We start from the raw sequence: 15,545 nt of genomic DNA on the forward strand, positions 1-15,545 counted from the left end.
TGTACACAAGGTATACAGGGTATGTTGAAAGTACCATACCATAATAAAAGAAGTCACGAAATTTTGTACTTTCTTGAAATATAAGTTTATATTATAGTTATAATAGAAAAAGACTCTTCGAAATTTACAAATATTTTGGCATGTGCTGTTTACATATTAAATAACTAACGCCGATTTATACTGCTATCTACAAAAATTCTCCATCTACATCCATTCGCTATAAAAAGCATTCACATACACACACATGTGTGGTATATAGAAAAGAAAGTTATAAAAAAGAAATTTACGAAATTTATACAAGTTGTTAGTTATACATTTAGTTTATATTTATGGACGTAATACGTGGTTTCATACGATTGAGAGTATAAGTAAGTATATGCAAATTTTGTAACAATTTTGTAATTCTTATATAATGGCGTTCAGTATATGGTATCACAGATTCCAATGTCGAAGTTAATTTTGTTTGGAATTCCAAATTTTCCATTTCCATCATTAACGCGTTCATGACTACCTATTAATCATGAACATTATAGAAACATGTAAAATTATAATCAAATTTCTTATTTGAAGGAATAACATATTCAATTATGTCAGAACTTACCTGAGCAATTTGACAATTTTTACTATTGACATTCCATGTAACAGCACACTTCAGTAACTCTTCTTTATAAATTGGTTTTAAGTCACGAATTGTTTCTTCAAAGTGGCAATTATTTTCCTTTAAAATAGCTGATAGATGAAAAATAAAAAACATAAGAAGAATGAAAAAGTAATCGCGTTCCGGTTCAATTATTAATTTATGTAAAATGATTCACTTTATCTTTACATGTAACACTAACTTTTTGCCGGACAAAGTCCGATTATTACCCGGCATTGTAATATTGGGGAGACCAATGCCACAGAAATTATGACCGGAAAGAGTTAACCGTTAGTCACATAACTACTCTTTTCCTTGAAAATTTTCTTTGCATAATATTAAACATTTCAATAACAGTTCTACTTAACAGCGTTTATTTTAATTAAAGAACTCAATGGGAAAAAAACATCTTTTCCAAAATAAAATAAGAAAAAGGAACGGATGTATAAGATCTTTATTTATCGAAAGAACTTTGGTTGAAACTTCTACCGTTTTTGATTGTATATGTTAATGTGTTTTAATATTTAGGAGCATATAGACTTAGTTTGACTGTAGCTACAATTTTTTAAAATTAAAGATTGTATTGCTTCATTATTCTGAGTTCCCCAATTAAAAGTAAAATATCTTATCAATGGTTAAGTTTAAGACAATAAGAATATATGCATATAATAAGAAATAAGAAGTATATTATATTTTAGAAAATGTTAACCTTTTCAAGATCCTTTTTAAAACTTCCTTGTTCATAAAAAGAAGTGTACTATTTAATACTTTCTTAATATCACGCAAATCTATTTTCCATATAATGTATAATTTAAGATATTTATAGTTAAGTGAATCATTCTGTATATAATTATATAAGAAGTTATATTAAATGATGCATGCTTATATTGATAATACGTAATTAAAACTTACTTTCTACAATTTTGAGAACTTGGAAAGGACGTTCTAACTTTAAAGCTATGTTTAACGCAGATGTTAATTTATTTGCTTTTAGTAAATTTGCTAGTTTTTGTTCTTCCAATGCAAGTTGTTCTAATTTCATTGCAGCTTTTTTTTTATTTTCTTCAGTCACATCTTTCCAAATAACTAGCAATGAATCACTTCCACCACTGATAATAGTTTTCTCATTTTTACTAACTACAATTAAAGTATGATATAATAAATATAATATGTTGATTGAAAAACGTTAAAATGATATTCACCTGCGAGTGTCCATACGCGACTCTCATGCTGTTCTAAAGTACATGTACATTCGGATGTCTTAATATTCCAAAGCTTCAAAAGACCATCTCCACTTGCAGTAATTATTTGCATCCCTCGTGATAAAAATTCTGCTTTTAATACTGATGATTCATGGCCTTCAAGAGTCTATCATACAGAAAAAATTATTGATAATGATAAATATATATTTTAATTAAAATAATTGTTATATTAATTTAATAACAATTAGTAACAAATAAATAATTATAATTACTTTTAAACACTGAAGTTCTGTCAGCGACCAAAGTTTTATTGTAGAATCTGCCGATGACGTCAAAAGTACCTGATCTATAGGTGAAAATCGAACACACCAAACTCCTCTACGGTGACCACGAAATACACCAAGTAATTGTAAATCGTCTGCAGACCATAACTATAACATTTAGAGTATGTTTCAAAGCATTTTTAACAAAAACAATTTCTTAAGTAGTGCATTCATATTGAAATGAAGTTGTATATAGTAATGCAGAAGCTAATGATATATATAGGATTTAGAAGACGTAATTAATAGTAAAAAAATTTAATACTAACATTATAGAGCAATATTATGTACCACAACGAATAATACAGTACATATAAAATGTCTATGAAGATATATAAAATAAACATTATATCCATATAAATATCCGTTCAATTTTCGAATATTATGTCTTATGTTAACAAAAATAAAATATTTTATCAGAAGATATTCCACTCTTCCCATTTAAAAGAAACATCCTATATTTTGATGTACAATGAATTTTATGTATTATACCTTAGCTGTTTTATCTTGTGATCCAGTAGCAATTAATTTATCATTTGGTGAAATATTCACGCTATTAATATCTTTTTGATGAGCCAATGTTGTATGAGCAACATTTAGAGAGCATGTGTCTGCAATCATTGAACGCATAAAATAACACTACGTGATAGAAATAATAATTTATGATATAAAAAGGCATTTTGTTTACCTTTAAAATTAATATTATTTGATAAGTTCCATAATTTAAGACATGAATCTTGACTGACAGAAGCAAAAAATTTTGCAGACATTTGAGAAATTGCTACAGAACCAACGGGAGCAGTATGTCTAGTAGCAGATGCAATGCAAGATACTTTAGTTGTTTCTTTATCCATAAGCCATACTCGAATACTATTGTCCTATAAATTATGAAACATTATTTTTTTAATAATATATTTCATATATATTTCATAAATATTTTTTCTTACATTAAAGCAATTTTCGCAACTATAGATTTCAATTCATTAATAATTTATGAAATGTATACAATATATACCTTTGCTGAAGAAATAAGTAAATAGGCATTAGCAAGTGTAGTAGCAAGAGATAACACAATATCTGTATGACCACATAGCAATTCGCAATTCATGGTTGAAATATTGTACAGTTTTATATCACAACTATTTGTAGCAACAGCTATATGACTCTCATTATCTCCAAGATATACAACATCTAAAATTTCATCACTGTAACCTACTAACTATAACAGTAAAAATTGTATTCATTATAGAACCTCCCTATTATATAAAATATCGATTTTATTATTATTTTTTGAAAAACGAATTTACCTGTTTCAGGCAATCAAATGTTTCTAATGAATGGATAATTATATTATGATCAACCGTAACTACAGCAAAGTTATTACTATTATCATTATAAAGTAAATGTATAATTGATAGAGATCCTGTTTCCTTTGCAGCTGATACAATAGAATTTTTTTGCACATATACTTCTTTACCAGTCTTCATCTCCCAAATTTTCACAACTCCTAAAGGAATTTGGATTACAAAATAAATATTTAATTATTATTTGTAAATTTGTATCATTCTAAAAAATATGTAATTATATAAAAAAAAGCAAAATTTCGGAACAGCCAAATAAGATGTAAATATTCTTAACAAAAAAATTGACGAATATTAATTTAATCCATACAAATATTGAAAAATGTATGATTGCACCTTTTTCTCCTGCAGCAGCAACATGTATAGCATTTTCATCTTTGTTATAAAAGGGTAGTAACATATTTTTAGGTATTATAAATGTATCTTCTATTTCCTCATAAACTGGTAAAACTCGTATTGATGATCCAGAAGAAAGATTCCATAAAATGAGTACTCTATCTCTTCCTGAACTACACAAAACCAATGTGCATTATACATATCACAAATTTTATATTTAGTAATATACAAGATAAGAAATGTAGTTTCAATATATTACCTAACTAAATAATCCTTGTCTTTGAGAAAAGATAAAGAAGTAACTTTACTGAAATGTCCAGAAAGTGTAATTTCTTCTTTACCAGTTTTAATATTCCACCCATAGATTTTGATATCATCGCCAGCAGCAAAGATAAGCTCTTTTTCAATATTTGGATGAAAAACTAAAATACTAAAATTATATTATATTTCACAAATTTTATAAAAATTCATATGCTGCACATTATATATCTTAAAATGATGTAATTGAAAATAGATAGCAAAAGAAATGAGTGATCATAAAAACCAATTTCCACACAATTTGTTAATTTAAAATTTTACATTTGATTTTCAATTTTTGAAATATATTACAGAGTATTGCAAAATTTATATGAATTAAAATAATTATAGCATGTTTTACAGCAGTATGCATTCAGTGATTCTGTATGTAAAATGTTTGTTATAATAACTCAAAATTTGTAACATTTATAAAATTATTGAAAAATATACACACTTTACTGAAAACAAAAGATAATACAAATTATAAATCTTTAATATATCATTTAAATAAATGCAATTTTTAGAAAATGTTTGCATAGTCACATTTCTCATTCAAATATATGATTTCATATTTTATTATGAAATATGTCTAAAATTTTTATAAATAATATGAAAATATAATATTTTGTTTAAGATGAGTACCTTATTACTCCTTGAACTCCTTTTAGATTATGAGTACAAGCATGATGTTGTAAATTCCATAATCTGACTGTACCATCACTACCTCCAGAAGCCATCAAATTTCTTTCAATAGAATGAGCAATACGAACTACAGGACTCTTATGAATAGATTTCCATAGTTTAATTAATTTATTATCTATAATAATAGTATGCATATTATTGTATTTAATTAATTATTCATAATAAAATTAAGTAATGTTATATATTTATATATTATACAATGTTATGTACCTTTCCAGTTCCATAATTTAAAAAGACCACTTTTGTGATGTGTGATGATGTTTAAGTCATTATTACTTGCAATAAATGTGTTGATTGTATCTTCTTCTTCATTGCTATTGCTTCCTCCCAAATAAGATATTACTGTACCACTCTTTACTGATAATATAGAAACAGTACCATATTTTTGGCAGAACATATACTGTCCATCTGTACTCCACTATAATGCAAAGTGACAATTAAATGATAAAATAAAGAAAAATAAATAATATGTATTTTTTAGTCAACATACTTGAACATTTCCTCCTGTATAAAATGCACCATGTTTGGATTCAACTTCAAACCTGGAATTGAATATAATTAGCTAAATACATGTACACAAATAATATTTTCATACCAGAACCTTTTTCCAAACGAGGTTCTTTAATGCATAAATACATAGTATCTGTGATCTAAAATAATACTAGTAATATATGCTAATTATATCGAATATAATTTAATATAATGAATAACTAAATGTTTATTAAAATATTTCATAGGAAACAAATAGATATAGCATATCATATCAATAACATATCAAAACCTTCTTATTTAAAAGCATACAAATTTATTTAAATTTATATTTAAAAATATTTTTTTAGTGTCTTATTATTCATAAAATAAATTTAATAACGTTATTTTAAGAAATTATTAGGAATTACTCACGCTTCTTTTAGAATAACGTTGCTCATTTTTTATAAATTACTATGAATATTTGATTATGTTTTTAAATATGTACTAAATTTTATTTACATATCTTATCTTTAAATTGCGTTAATCGGCAGTACACAATGTCGTAAGACACGTGCACTATTCCTCTAAATATAAATATATATTAGAATACTAAAAACATTGCAAAAATCTTCGTGAAAGCTATAGACCTAAGTAAGTATTTATATGTATATTATTTAGTGCTGTATTTAGTACTATGGTGAAAACCACATGAAAACCGGCCTTGAATCAAACTGAGAATACACATTTATAAAATTTTTGATATTGTAATAAACATCGTAATAAACTTGAGCAAATAACTCCTTTATATTTTGAGAAGTGTGAATGGAATCAATTAAAACAATCTTCCCTCTCTAGTTTTATTTATACTTGTAGTCTCTTTGATAGTTATCGACCGTGGTTCTAAGCAAGTTTAAAATATCGTGCAATTAAATCTTAAAACATTATAACTAATCTCTTTATGACGAAATTAAAAAATGAAATTTCTAGATTTATAAGGCGAATTTTTGAACTGTTTAGGAATTACATTAAAGCTTTAACTCTCATAAATCTTTCCTGCATAATATTGTTTCAAGTTTGTACGTAGTTAATTACGTACAATTTGTGCAAAGTGTACTATTTGGACACGATTGCGCTATCTATCGATGAATCAGTAGTATTAACAAATAGTTAACTTTTCACCGATACATGGCGCCACCATATTTCCTTTTTGAGTATGAATGAATTTTTATTGTAAAAAGCATAATGGCGTCGCCGGTCTTTCCGGCAAATAGGTTGTGCCATCGTGTCTCACGTCTTTCGTACTAAAAGTACAGAATGACGGACGACGTGGTTGTTTTAGAAGATGCTGTTCACAGAGAAGAAGAGATAGCCCACTTTCAAGCTCCTGCAATTCAACATAATCCCGATGGATGGGGTCCTTGTGAGTTACCTGATCAATTTAAAGATATACCTTATCAACCATTCTCAAAGGGCGACAGATTGGGCAAGGTTCGTTGTAAATGTGGTTTCTTTTTCCTTTGTTTATGGAGATACTTCACATATTTATATTATTTTTTGACATAGATATCTGACTGGACTACACCAGCTTTCCAAGATAAAAAGTTTCCCAGTAAGTGTTATCTATTTCATTTATTTAACCTTAACATTAACATTGTCATTTATTAGAAATAATTATGAATCTAGCTAATTATATTTTTATTACCGACTGAACTTTACTTTGGGGGATCAAAAAAATTCTTGACCCTTTTTTATATATTCAATAGTGTTCGATAAGTAGAATCATAAAATACAAGTAATCTGTCAATTCAAAAGTTCTGTGTATATGCAACAAAGTATTTTTAGTTGTTTTATACATTATGCACTTTGACGCCATATTGGTTTCCATAATTTGCCCAATTTAAGTTAGGCTTAGAGTTAAGATTAGAATTAGGTTTTGGTCATTACATTAATGTAACATGTAAAATATGCTAAAATTGTATGTAAAATCTTGCATACGTGTAACTTTTGAACTGGTGGGTTCCTAAACGTTAACTTGTATTTTTGAATAACATTCATCGAAGACTATCAGATGATATAAAAGAAAAGTCAATAACTTTTAGTCTCCTTAGGAGTGTATATTTATAAGTCCTAGATTTATTAATTTGTTATTAAGGTTTAATCTAACCGTAATCTATCATAATTATAATCTAACCATAAAAAATAAGCAGAGATCTTCACTTTATACTTACTGGTAGTATATTAATAATTAAACAATGTAGACATTATTAATTTTGTTAAGGAACTTAAGTTTAATATGTTTTACAATTCTAACTCTTGTTATTTTAACAAAATATAATAAACCATAAGTTATAGCCATATATAACATGAGAAATTTTTAAACAATAAGAAGAACGTCACCCATACTTTGTGACGGGGCCCCCACGGAAGTATACCCGTCACATAGATATGTGCGACATGGCAACGAATGTGTTAAAATAAATTCAATTTAATTTTTTTCTTGAATTACTATTAGCTGATCAATACTAAGAAATCAATATTATTTATTAAATTCTAAAAGAATGCTTTCTTATAAGATTACTATTAATATAATACTTAATAAAGTACAAATTTATATTACTAATAACTTTTTTTATTTCAGATATGATTTTATATGCTTCATTTTATTATTTTCAATTTTATTTCTCATATATTTAAAATCATTCTGTGTCATATAAACCTAATTTGTATTTATATATTATTTAATTGAAATAGTAAATCCAATATTATAAAAGACATTATAAGATGGTAGTAATTCTTTTCCTTTTATATGAAAACTATAAGATAGATCACATTAGACCAAATTAACCTTGTGCAGATTACCGCGGGATATATATGTTCTGCGTAAACCATCAATTTGACCAAGGAACTCATATATGTGTTTGGCAAAAACGACTGATAGAGTCGGAAGACTCCTCATATATGTATCCCACGTAAACGCGTTGCTATGGTCGAGAAACACATATGTCTCATATATGCATATATTTAAAAGACTCATATGTGTGTCATTTTATTTATCCTGTGGAGAATCTGTGCATGTGTCTAAAATTTGACATCTTGGAGTACTATGAACGAAAATCGCGTCTAAGCAAAAATGTGCGCTGGCAATTTTAAATGACTATCGTGGCAACAGCTCGGCCTTACGGTACGGCTGACTTCGAACCGTTCCATCCGCAAAGGGTTAAATAATAATTAAATTAATAATTTTATATTTAGGTTTCCCTTTAATAAATTAATATTTTATATACAATATTTCATTTCTTAACAAAGAAAACCTTCATTATTTACAGACAAATATACGTCACAGTTTGGTTCAGGCAGCCAATATGCATACTATCATGATGAAGATGAAACAACTTTCCACTTGGTTGATACAACCCGTGTACAAAAACCGCCTTATCAACGTGGTGGCAGATTTCGTCATAATCAAAGGAACTTACGTGGCCGTGGAAGCCAGCGTGGTTCGTTGAGCCAAATGCAACAACTTGGTAAATTAAAGCTTCGCGAGAGAGATCGTAAAGGACAAGCAAAACGTTGGGGTAGACAGCAAGGTTTACGTAATCATAAAAATCAACCACCAATTAAAATTCGCGACGCATCCGTTACTGTAAGACCTGATTGGGTAACTATTGAAGAAATGGATTTTCCACGTTTAGCAAAGCTATCTTTACCTAGTATTAAAGATGGAGAAGATATTTTATGTTGCGGCTCTCTTGAATATTATGATAAAACTTATGACAGAGTGAATGTCAAAAGCGAAAAGCCATTGCAAAGAATTGATAGAATTTTCCATACAGTCACCACTACTGATGATCCAATAATTCGTAAGCTATCAAAAACAGAAGGAAATGTTTATGCTACAGATGCAATTTTAGCAACAATAATGTGCTGTACTCGTAGCAACTACTCTTGGGATATTGTAATCGAAAAAATTGGAGACAAACTATTCTTTGATAAACGAGATAATACTGAGTTTGATTTATTAACTGTAAACGAAACTAGTGTTGAACCTCCTCAGGATGATGGAAATTCTTTAAATTCCCCTAGAAATTTAGCTTTGGAAGCTACATTTATTAATCATAATTTTTCTCAACAAGTACTAAAATCTACTGAACCTAGATTTAAATTTGAAGAAGGAAACCCATTTATTTCAGAAGAAGAAGAAGGTGATGTTGCTAGTGTTGCATATCGGTATAGAAAATGGGATTTAAATAATGGAATTGTTCTTGTTGCAAGATGTGAACATGATGCTGTAATGCAAGGTCCTAATAATGAAATTCAATTTTTAACAATTAAGGCTCTAAATGAATGGGACTCAAAATTAGCCAATGGTGTTGAATGGAGGCAAAAATTAGATACACAGCGTGGTGCAGTATTAGCAAATGAATTACGCAACAATGCTTGCAAATTAGCTAAGTGGACTGTCCAAGCATTATTAGCAGGTTCAGACCAATTAAAATTCGGTTATGTCTCTAGAGCAATGGTTAGAGATTCTAGTAAACATGTTATTCTTGGTACACAACAATATAAGCCAAATGAATTTGCAACACAAATCAATCTTAATATGGATAATGCATGGGGTATTTTACGATGTATTATTGATATTTGCATGAAACAGAAAGATGGAAAATATCTAATTATGAAAGATCCAAATAAACCAATGATAAGATTATATGATATTCCGGATAACACGTTTGAAAGCGAAGGAGAAGAAGATGAAGATGACGATGAACCTGTTAATGATGCATTTCAGAGTTAACAGTTTTAAATTTTCTTAAACTTCTCTGAATTAATATGTTAAAAGTCACTGATTTGTACTATGAATACATATTGTAAGAAGGGAGGAAAGTGGCATAATAAACTGCTTTCAATTCAGCTTTTTATTATCTAATTCTAGAAACCTCACAAACTAATTTCACATTAATATAAAATATTTATGTATTTAATTATATATAACATTATGTAGTTAAATTTTATTTTATCCAATTCAAAGTTACATTTTTAAATATGTATTAATATATATATTAATTACTTAAGTGTTTTCCTCATTTCATTTTCCTATTTTCTTTCAATATGATAAACATTATATTGCAACAAAACAACATTGATTTAATTAAATTTTATATAGATTTTGGTGATAAAGTACTTTTGCTAAAGTGCTTTTTTCTCATATATTGCCTCTAATTCCAAAATATTTGTTAATTTCTACTGTGATATGTAAGCACAGTTGTATACATAAACCTGGAAACTCTAGTAGAGGGTGTAATGCTCTCAATGCCTGGAGTTGTACTTTATAAATCGACCACTATAGAACGCTACAATCGATAAGTTAGGATTTCATATCTAACGTCACCCTTTGATGAAAATATTGAAAGTAAAGAATATAAACTAAGCCACTGAGCTTACTCTATAAACTACTTTTCATAATTTTTCACCATGTATTTAAACTAAGTACATATACAATATTTCATTCAGTATAGAAAAATGTTTAAATTATTAAATATATATTATTATTTTCAATAAAAAAGTTTAATAAAATTGTAACTTATAATTATAAATCAAATATGTATACATATATATAATACTTTTATATTTAATGCGTATATTGGATAGTTTGTTTTTAGTATTTCTTAATTCATTAAATAATTGTGTAATTATGTATTAACACTATCTATAATATATGTAAATAATATCATGTCCAAAATATTATAGACGATTAAAATATGTTAATATTATAAAATTCTTATTGAAGGTGTAAAATTATAGTGTGATTTCAGAGTTTACAAAAGTTTTTAGTAATGAAAAAGATATTTATATCATATAATATTTATTAGAGATTAACATAAAATAATAATATAATCATAGACAAATATACAGCTATTCGTAGTAGTATATATATATATATATATATATGTAAGTAGTATTCATATATGTAAGCAGAAGTTGGTCTCTATTATCATTATAGTGGTGTACTTGTCCCTTTAATCAGGTCTGGGGTGTTTTTACACAATGGCGTTACATAACGAATCCTAAGACTTCGATTAAAATGCCTTATTGCGAACAAACTGATCAACATCATCTGGTCACTAAAAGCCTATCACTCACCACGGAAGTTTCCGGCCTGTATATACGACCGGGACACACCTTATGACATTATTAAGAGTCTACCCTTACCACGGGATCTTGTTAGATCTGTGTATACAATCGTGGCATAAGCTATGTCACTGATATACACATTAATACATACATACATATAACACGTGTCATGTATCAGTGGCCTGTGCTATGTCCAATCTTTCGAACTTCGATGTAGAGGGCCCTGTCGAATTCTTCTATATATGTAGTTAGCTAACAAAAAGAGAGACTGTAGAAAAATAATATGTCGAGCACGAATGAAAGTGAAATTAGTGAACGGTGGTAGGTAGTTCTCCGCCCGTTTACTTCTCACCTGGGCGTTGTCTCCTGAACAAATATTACTTTCCATTTCGATACGTGATCATGGGTGATAATTCTATGAGGTTAGGTGAGTTAGTTAATCGATTTCTCTGTGGCTGCTAATTTTCATGGTATTTCTTAAGTACCTAATCCTTTTTGTCATTGTTTTACGCACATTAGAGAACTATGAAGTGCTTAAAGCTCTCTACGATTTCAAGGCTACGTTTGCGAAAACCCTCAGCTTTCAAGAGGGCGATTATTTTATTTTATATCAGACCAATACCAAACAAAGAAATTGGTGGCAGGTCGTTAACAGAGACGGCCAGATTGGATATATTCCCTCGAATTACGTCACCACTGTAAAGGTATGGATCAGATTGTAGTAATAAGTATGTGAAGATCTTTAAGAATGAAATACATTCCAGGTATCATCTCAAGTATTGATCGAATTTCTGGAAGACTGCATAGGAAGTGTGAAGGCTGAAACTAAGAAACAGAGTGGATTACAGTTAGACAAGCAGGATCTTCTACTGAGATTAATAGAGAAAAAGAAACAAGCAGAATCTAGTAAAAAACCTAAGAAGCAAGCTCCAATGCCTCCAGACTTTGGAAATACAACACCTAATAAAGAAATACGTTCATCGCTTGTTTGTAATACTCAAGAGGGAGATATTAATACTGTGCAGAGTAACACTTCATACATGACAGCACAGACAACTGTGCACAGTAATACAGAACAAGAGGAAGCACCAGTTATCCCACAATGCCAACGCACACCTACAAACGATCAAAGGATGCAATCCCTTCCACATCAGTCTTCCTCTGAATCACAGAAAATTCAGGCAGAAATTCGTAAGAGTCCCTCTCAGAGCAATATCAGACAGACTCCTATTAATTCGCCTATAAAGAAAAAAGGTTCATTATGTGATATTAACTCTCATACTGCTTATCAGTTACTTGACCAAGTACGTAGAAATACTCAATTAAGCTACGAAATGTCGAAGGTAGCAGTAACGGTAGTTGTTTCTGGATTGCAACAACTGTTGCCCCAAAATGTGAGCTATTATTTTGATGCCTTATTGCATCAGTTAGAAACACCGTTCACGGTATCGCAAATGAGTATAGAGGAAACATATGACGCTAATAGATTGAAAGTAATCTTTACAGAGCTTACTTCTTGTAAGGAAGATTCTCAACAGAGAAATTGGATGCTTTATGAAGATGAATCTATTATTGTTGATTATATAAAAGAACTCACTTCTATATTGGTATATCATATATTTATTGCATTAAAAAAATTAATTATTCCGTTTCTATCAGTTAATAATTTGTTAATTTCACAGACTAATGCAGATGCAAATGTATCTAGATATGTTTTACAGCAGAATCAATATAATGGAGTTAATATATTGATACAATATTATCAAATGGAACCAAGATGGACTATTAGGCAATTGCTCTTGCAGTCATTTGGAGTAATGTGTAGTCTAGATTCTGTGATCCTGACTATAATGTTAAATAGTATATTGCCTATGGAGTTAGCAAGGTAATATTTGGTGAGCTGTATTATTTTATATAACACTCTAATAATGACTTGATATATCTTTGAATACAGAGATATGAGGAGCAATCCTAGAAATGTAACAAAATTAAATTATTCTTCATTATTACTTACTATGATTTTTTCAATGGGTGAACCCATGCCAATTACACATTTGGGTGAGTAAAGTAGGTAATGCGTTACGTCTATTACATCTTCGCCTGACTTTTTTTCTATATGTTACAACGTTTAATTCTGAGTTTTATTACAGAGCAATTAGGTTCGGATTTTATAGCATTTGTTTTGGACTTAATAGAGAATCCACCTGATATGGATTTGGAAGATCAAATTCCGGATTTGTTTGTAAATTTAATACTATCGTACAATTTACAATTCACAAATTCGGAAAATATAGTTCTAAATGCATTGAAAGAAAGATCAGTGGCAAAGAACTTTACTGAGAAGATTTTACTGTTATTCAATAGGGAAGGTGAGATAAAACGAGATGTATTTTACATGAAATAAACTGAAATTCCAGCAAACCTGTAATCTGTTATAGAGGATCCTGTACGAATATTCGATCATGAACCACCGCCGCCGCATTCTGTGCTGAAATTATTTATCGATCTGTTCAACAATGATGTCACAGCAGGTCTATTCTATACAAATGACGTTAAAGTTCTAATTGATATTATATTGCGCCAATTATATGATATGTTTCCTGGTGATAAGGTACTTAGAAATATATGTACATGCTTTTACCCCTCTTACAGAAATAAAAGATGTGACATAATTATTGACATTACAGCGCAGACAATATTTGGAATTATGTCGACGAGTACTTCGTACTTCAAGTTATAATGAGCATAAGTATCGTTCAGAAGACCTATTAAAATGCTTTACAAGGTCTGTATTTGTCATAGTACTATTGTATCATAATCGTAACCATAACATAACTGTTATCACTGTCATAATGTAAAAAAATATATATTGTAGAATATTTTGTGAGGAGACTGGAGAAAGTCAGGAAGATCAACAATCCGTACGCGAAATTAGCAATGAATTTCCCCATTTGTTTAAAATGTGACATTTGTTGTCACCTCCCAGTAATAAAAGCTTGGAGGATGACGATTTGCAAACTCTCGTATAAGAAGATTCCGGTACGTACCATGAGGAGGAGCGACGAAGAAAATCAAGTTACCGATCAAAAAACTTCTTTATTTTTCTAATATTTCTATTTTGCAAATATTTTGCTCAGCTACTATATCAAAAACGCACACACGATTCGCAGAATCTTAAGCGCATCAGATTATATTTTTTTCTCGTTTTAATCTTTCTAGTAAACAATACTATTTATTCTAGTTAAAAAAGGATACAAAAAAGATAAAAAAGACACATAAATCAGCATTTAGAAATTATTATATATTGTATATACATACATATATAGATATGTATATGTGAGAAAGAAACTTTTTCTCGTTCTAAGCATGAGGACCATTGGAAATAACATATAGAATCATTCCAAGTACCGTGATAGTAGATAAATAAATTAGTGTACATGAAAGTAGTCTGACTGCACGAATAAAATATCGAATTAAAAAAGTATCTGAATTACTGCTCTGATATAATATTAAATAAAAGTTTGATTGCATAGTGGGAACATCTATAACAGTTCTCTGTGAAAATGCTTCAATGCTCGAATAAAGGATTTTAATCCTAATCGAACCAGTTATACTCTATTATCTCTGTAAATTGTCTAGTCCGCGTCTGTGCAAGTAATATTCTAAGTCATGCATTATTTCTTCTGTTATGTTTGATCCTCTCTCGTCAACACGCATTAACAAGTTTATAAATTTGTTTAGCAAGAGAGAGAGAGAGGGAGAGAAAGAGAGTTTTGAGACTCTCACAATTACGACCATAGGATTTTTAGAACAAGTTGGTCGGAATAAAATTTCATAGTTTATTAGTGCCACCATTTATAGTTATCGAACTTTCTAGTCTATTGTTAGCTACTCTATTTTTTTAAAAGTATTATACTGCGTTATGTTTATTAAAGTTATGACTATTAAGATGTCAATTACAAAGAAATCTCAAATTATTGTGATTATGAATCAAATGTTAAAGAAATAAAAAGTCTAGGCGATTAATGATTTGGTTTCGTTTTTCCTCCTGAACAATATTATGCAATATGTAGATTTGTAACTAAAT

General features: G+C 29.0%; 3 protein-coding genes across 3 annotated transcripts; 2 read left to right on the plus strand and 1 right to left on the minus strand.

Moving 5' to 3' along the window:
• Window positions 1-61: 61 nt before the first annotated feature.
• On the minus strand, window positions 62-5,989 carry LOC117161361 (transducin beta-like protein 3). Its single transcript, XM_033342822.2, has 15 exons — window positions 5,759-5,989; window positions 5,346-5,397; window positions 5,066-5,273; window positions 4,796-4,970; window positions 4,116-4,286; window positions 3,857-4,029; window positions 3,467-3,666; window positions 3,175-3,378; window positions 2,848-3,037; window positions 2,652-2,770; window positions 2,112-2,270; window positions 1,840-2,005; window positions 1,550-1,774; window positions 602-729; window positions 62-511 (listed from the first exon to the last, which is right to left on the minus strand). The coding sequence occupies exons 1-15, from the start codon at window positions 5,782-5,784 to the stop codon at window positions 317-319; spliced, it is 2,391 nt and encodes a 796-aa protein (XP_033198713.1). The 5' UTR covers window positions 5,785-5,989; the 3' UTR covers window positions 62-316.
• A 564-nt stretch (window positions 5,990-6,553) lies between these two features.
• On the plus strand, window positions 6,554-10,237 carry eIF3d1 (eukaryotic translation initiation factor 3 subunit d1). Its single transcript, XM_033342829.2, has 3 exons — window positions 6,554-6,814; window positions 6,890-6,935; window positions 8,653-10,237. The coding sequence occupies exons 1-3, from the start codon at window positions 6,641-6,643 to the stop codon at window positions 10,119-10,121; spliced, it is 1,689 nt and encodes a 562-aa protein (XP_033198720.1). The 5' UTR covers window positions 6,554-6,640; the 3' UTR covers window positions 10,122-10,237.
• A 1,048-nt stretch (window positions 10,238-11,285) lies between these two features.
• Window positions 11,286-15,484, plus strand: LOC117161362 (NCK-interacting protein with SH3 domain). The gene is made up of 9 exons (XM_033342823.2): window positions 11,286-11,885; window positions 11,978-12,162; window positions 12,223-13,065; window positions 13,141-13,343; window positions 13,413-13,516; window positions 13,609-13,827; window positions 13,897-14,069; window positions 14,146-14,243; window positions 14,334-15,484. Exons 1-9 carry the CDS (start codon window positions 11,861-11,863, stop codon window positions 14,422-14,424), a joined length of 1,941 nt encoding a protein of 646 aa, XP_033198714.1. The 5' UTR covers window positions 11,286-11,860; the 3' UTR covers window positions 14,425-15,484.
• The last annotated feature ends 61 nt before the right edge of the window (window positions 15,485-15,545 follow it).

This window comes from Bombus vancouverensis, chromosome 4 (assembly GCF_051014615.1).
Source record: "Bombus vancouverensis nearcticus chromosome 4, iyBomVanc1_principal, whole genome shotgun sequence".
NCBI lineage: Eukaryota > Metazoa > Arthropoda > Insecta > Hymenoptera > Apidae > Bombus > Bombus vancouverensis.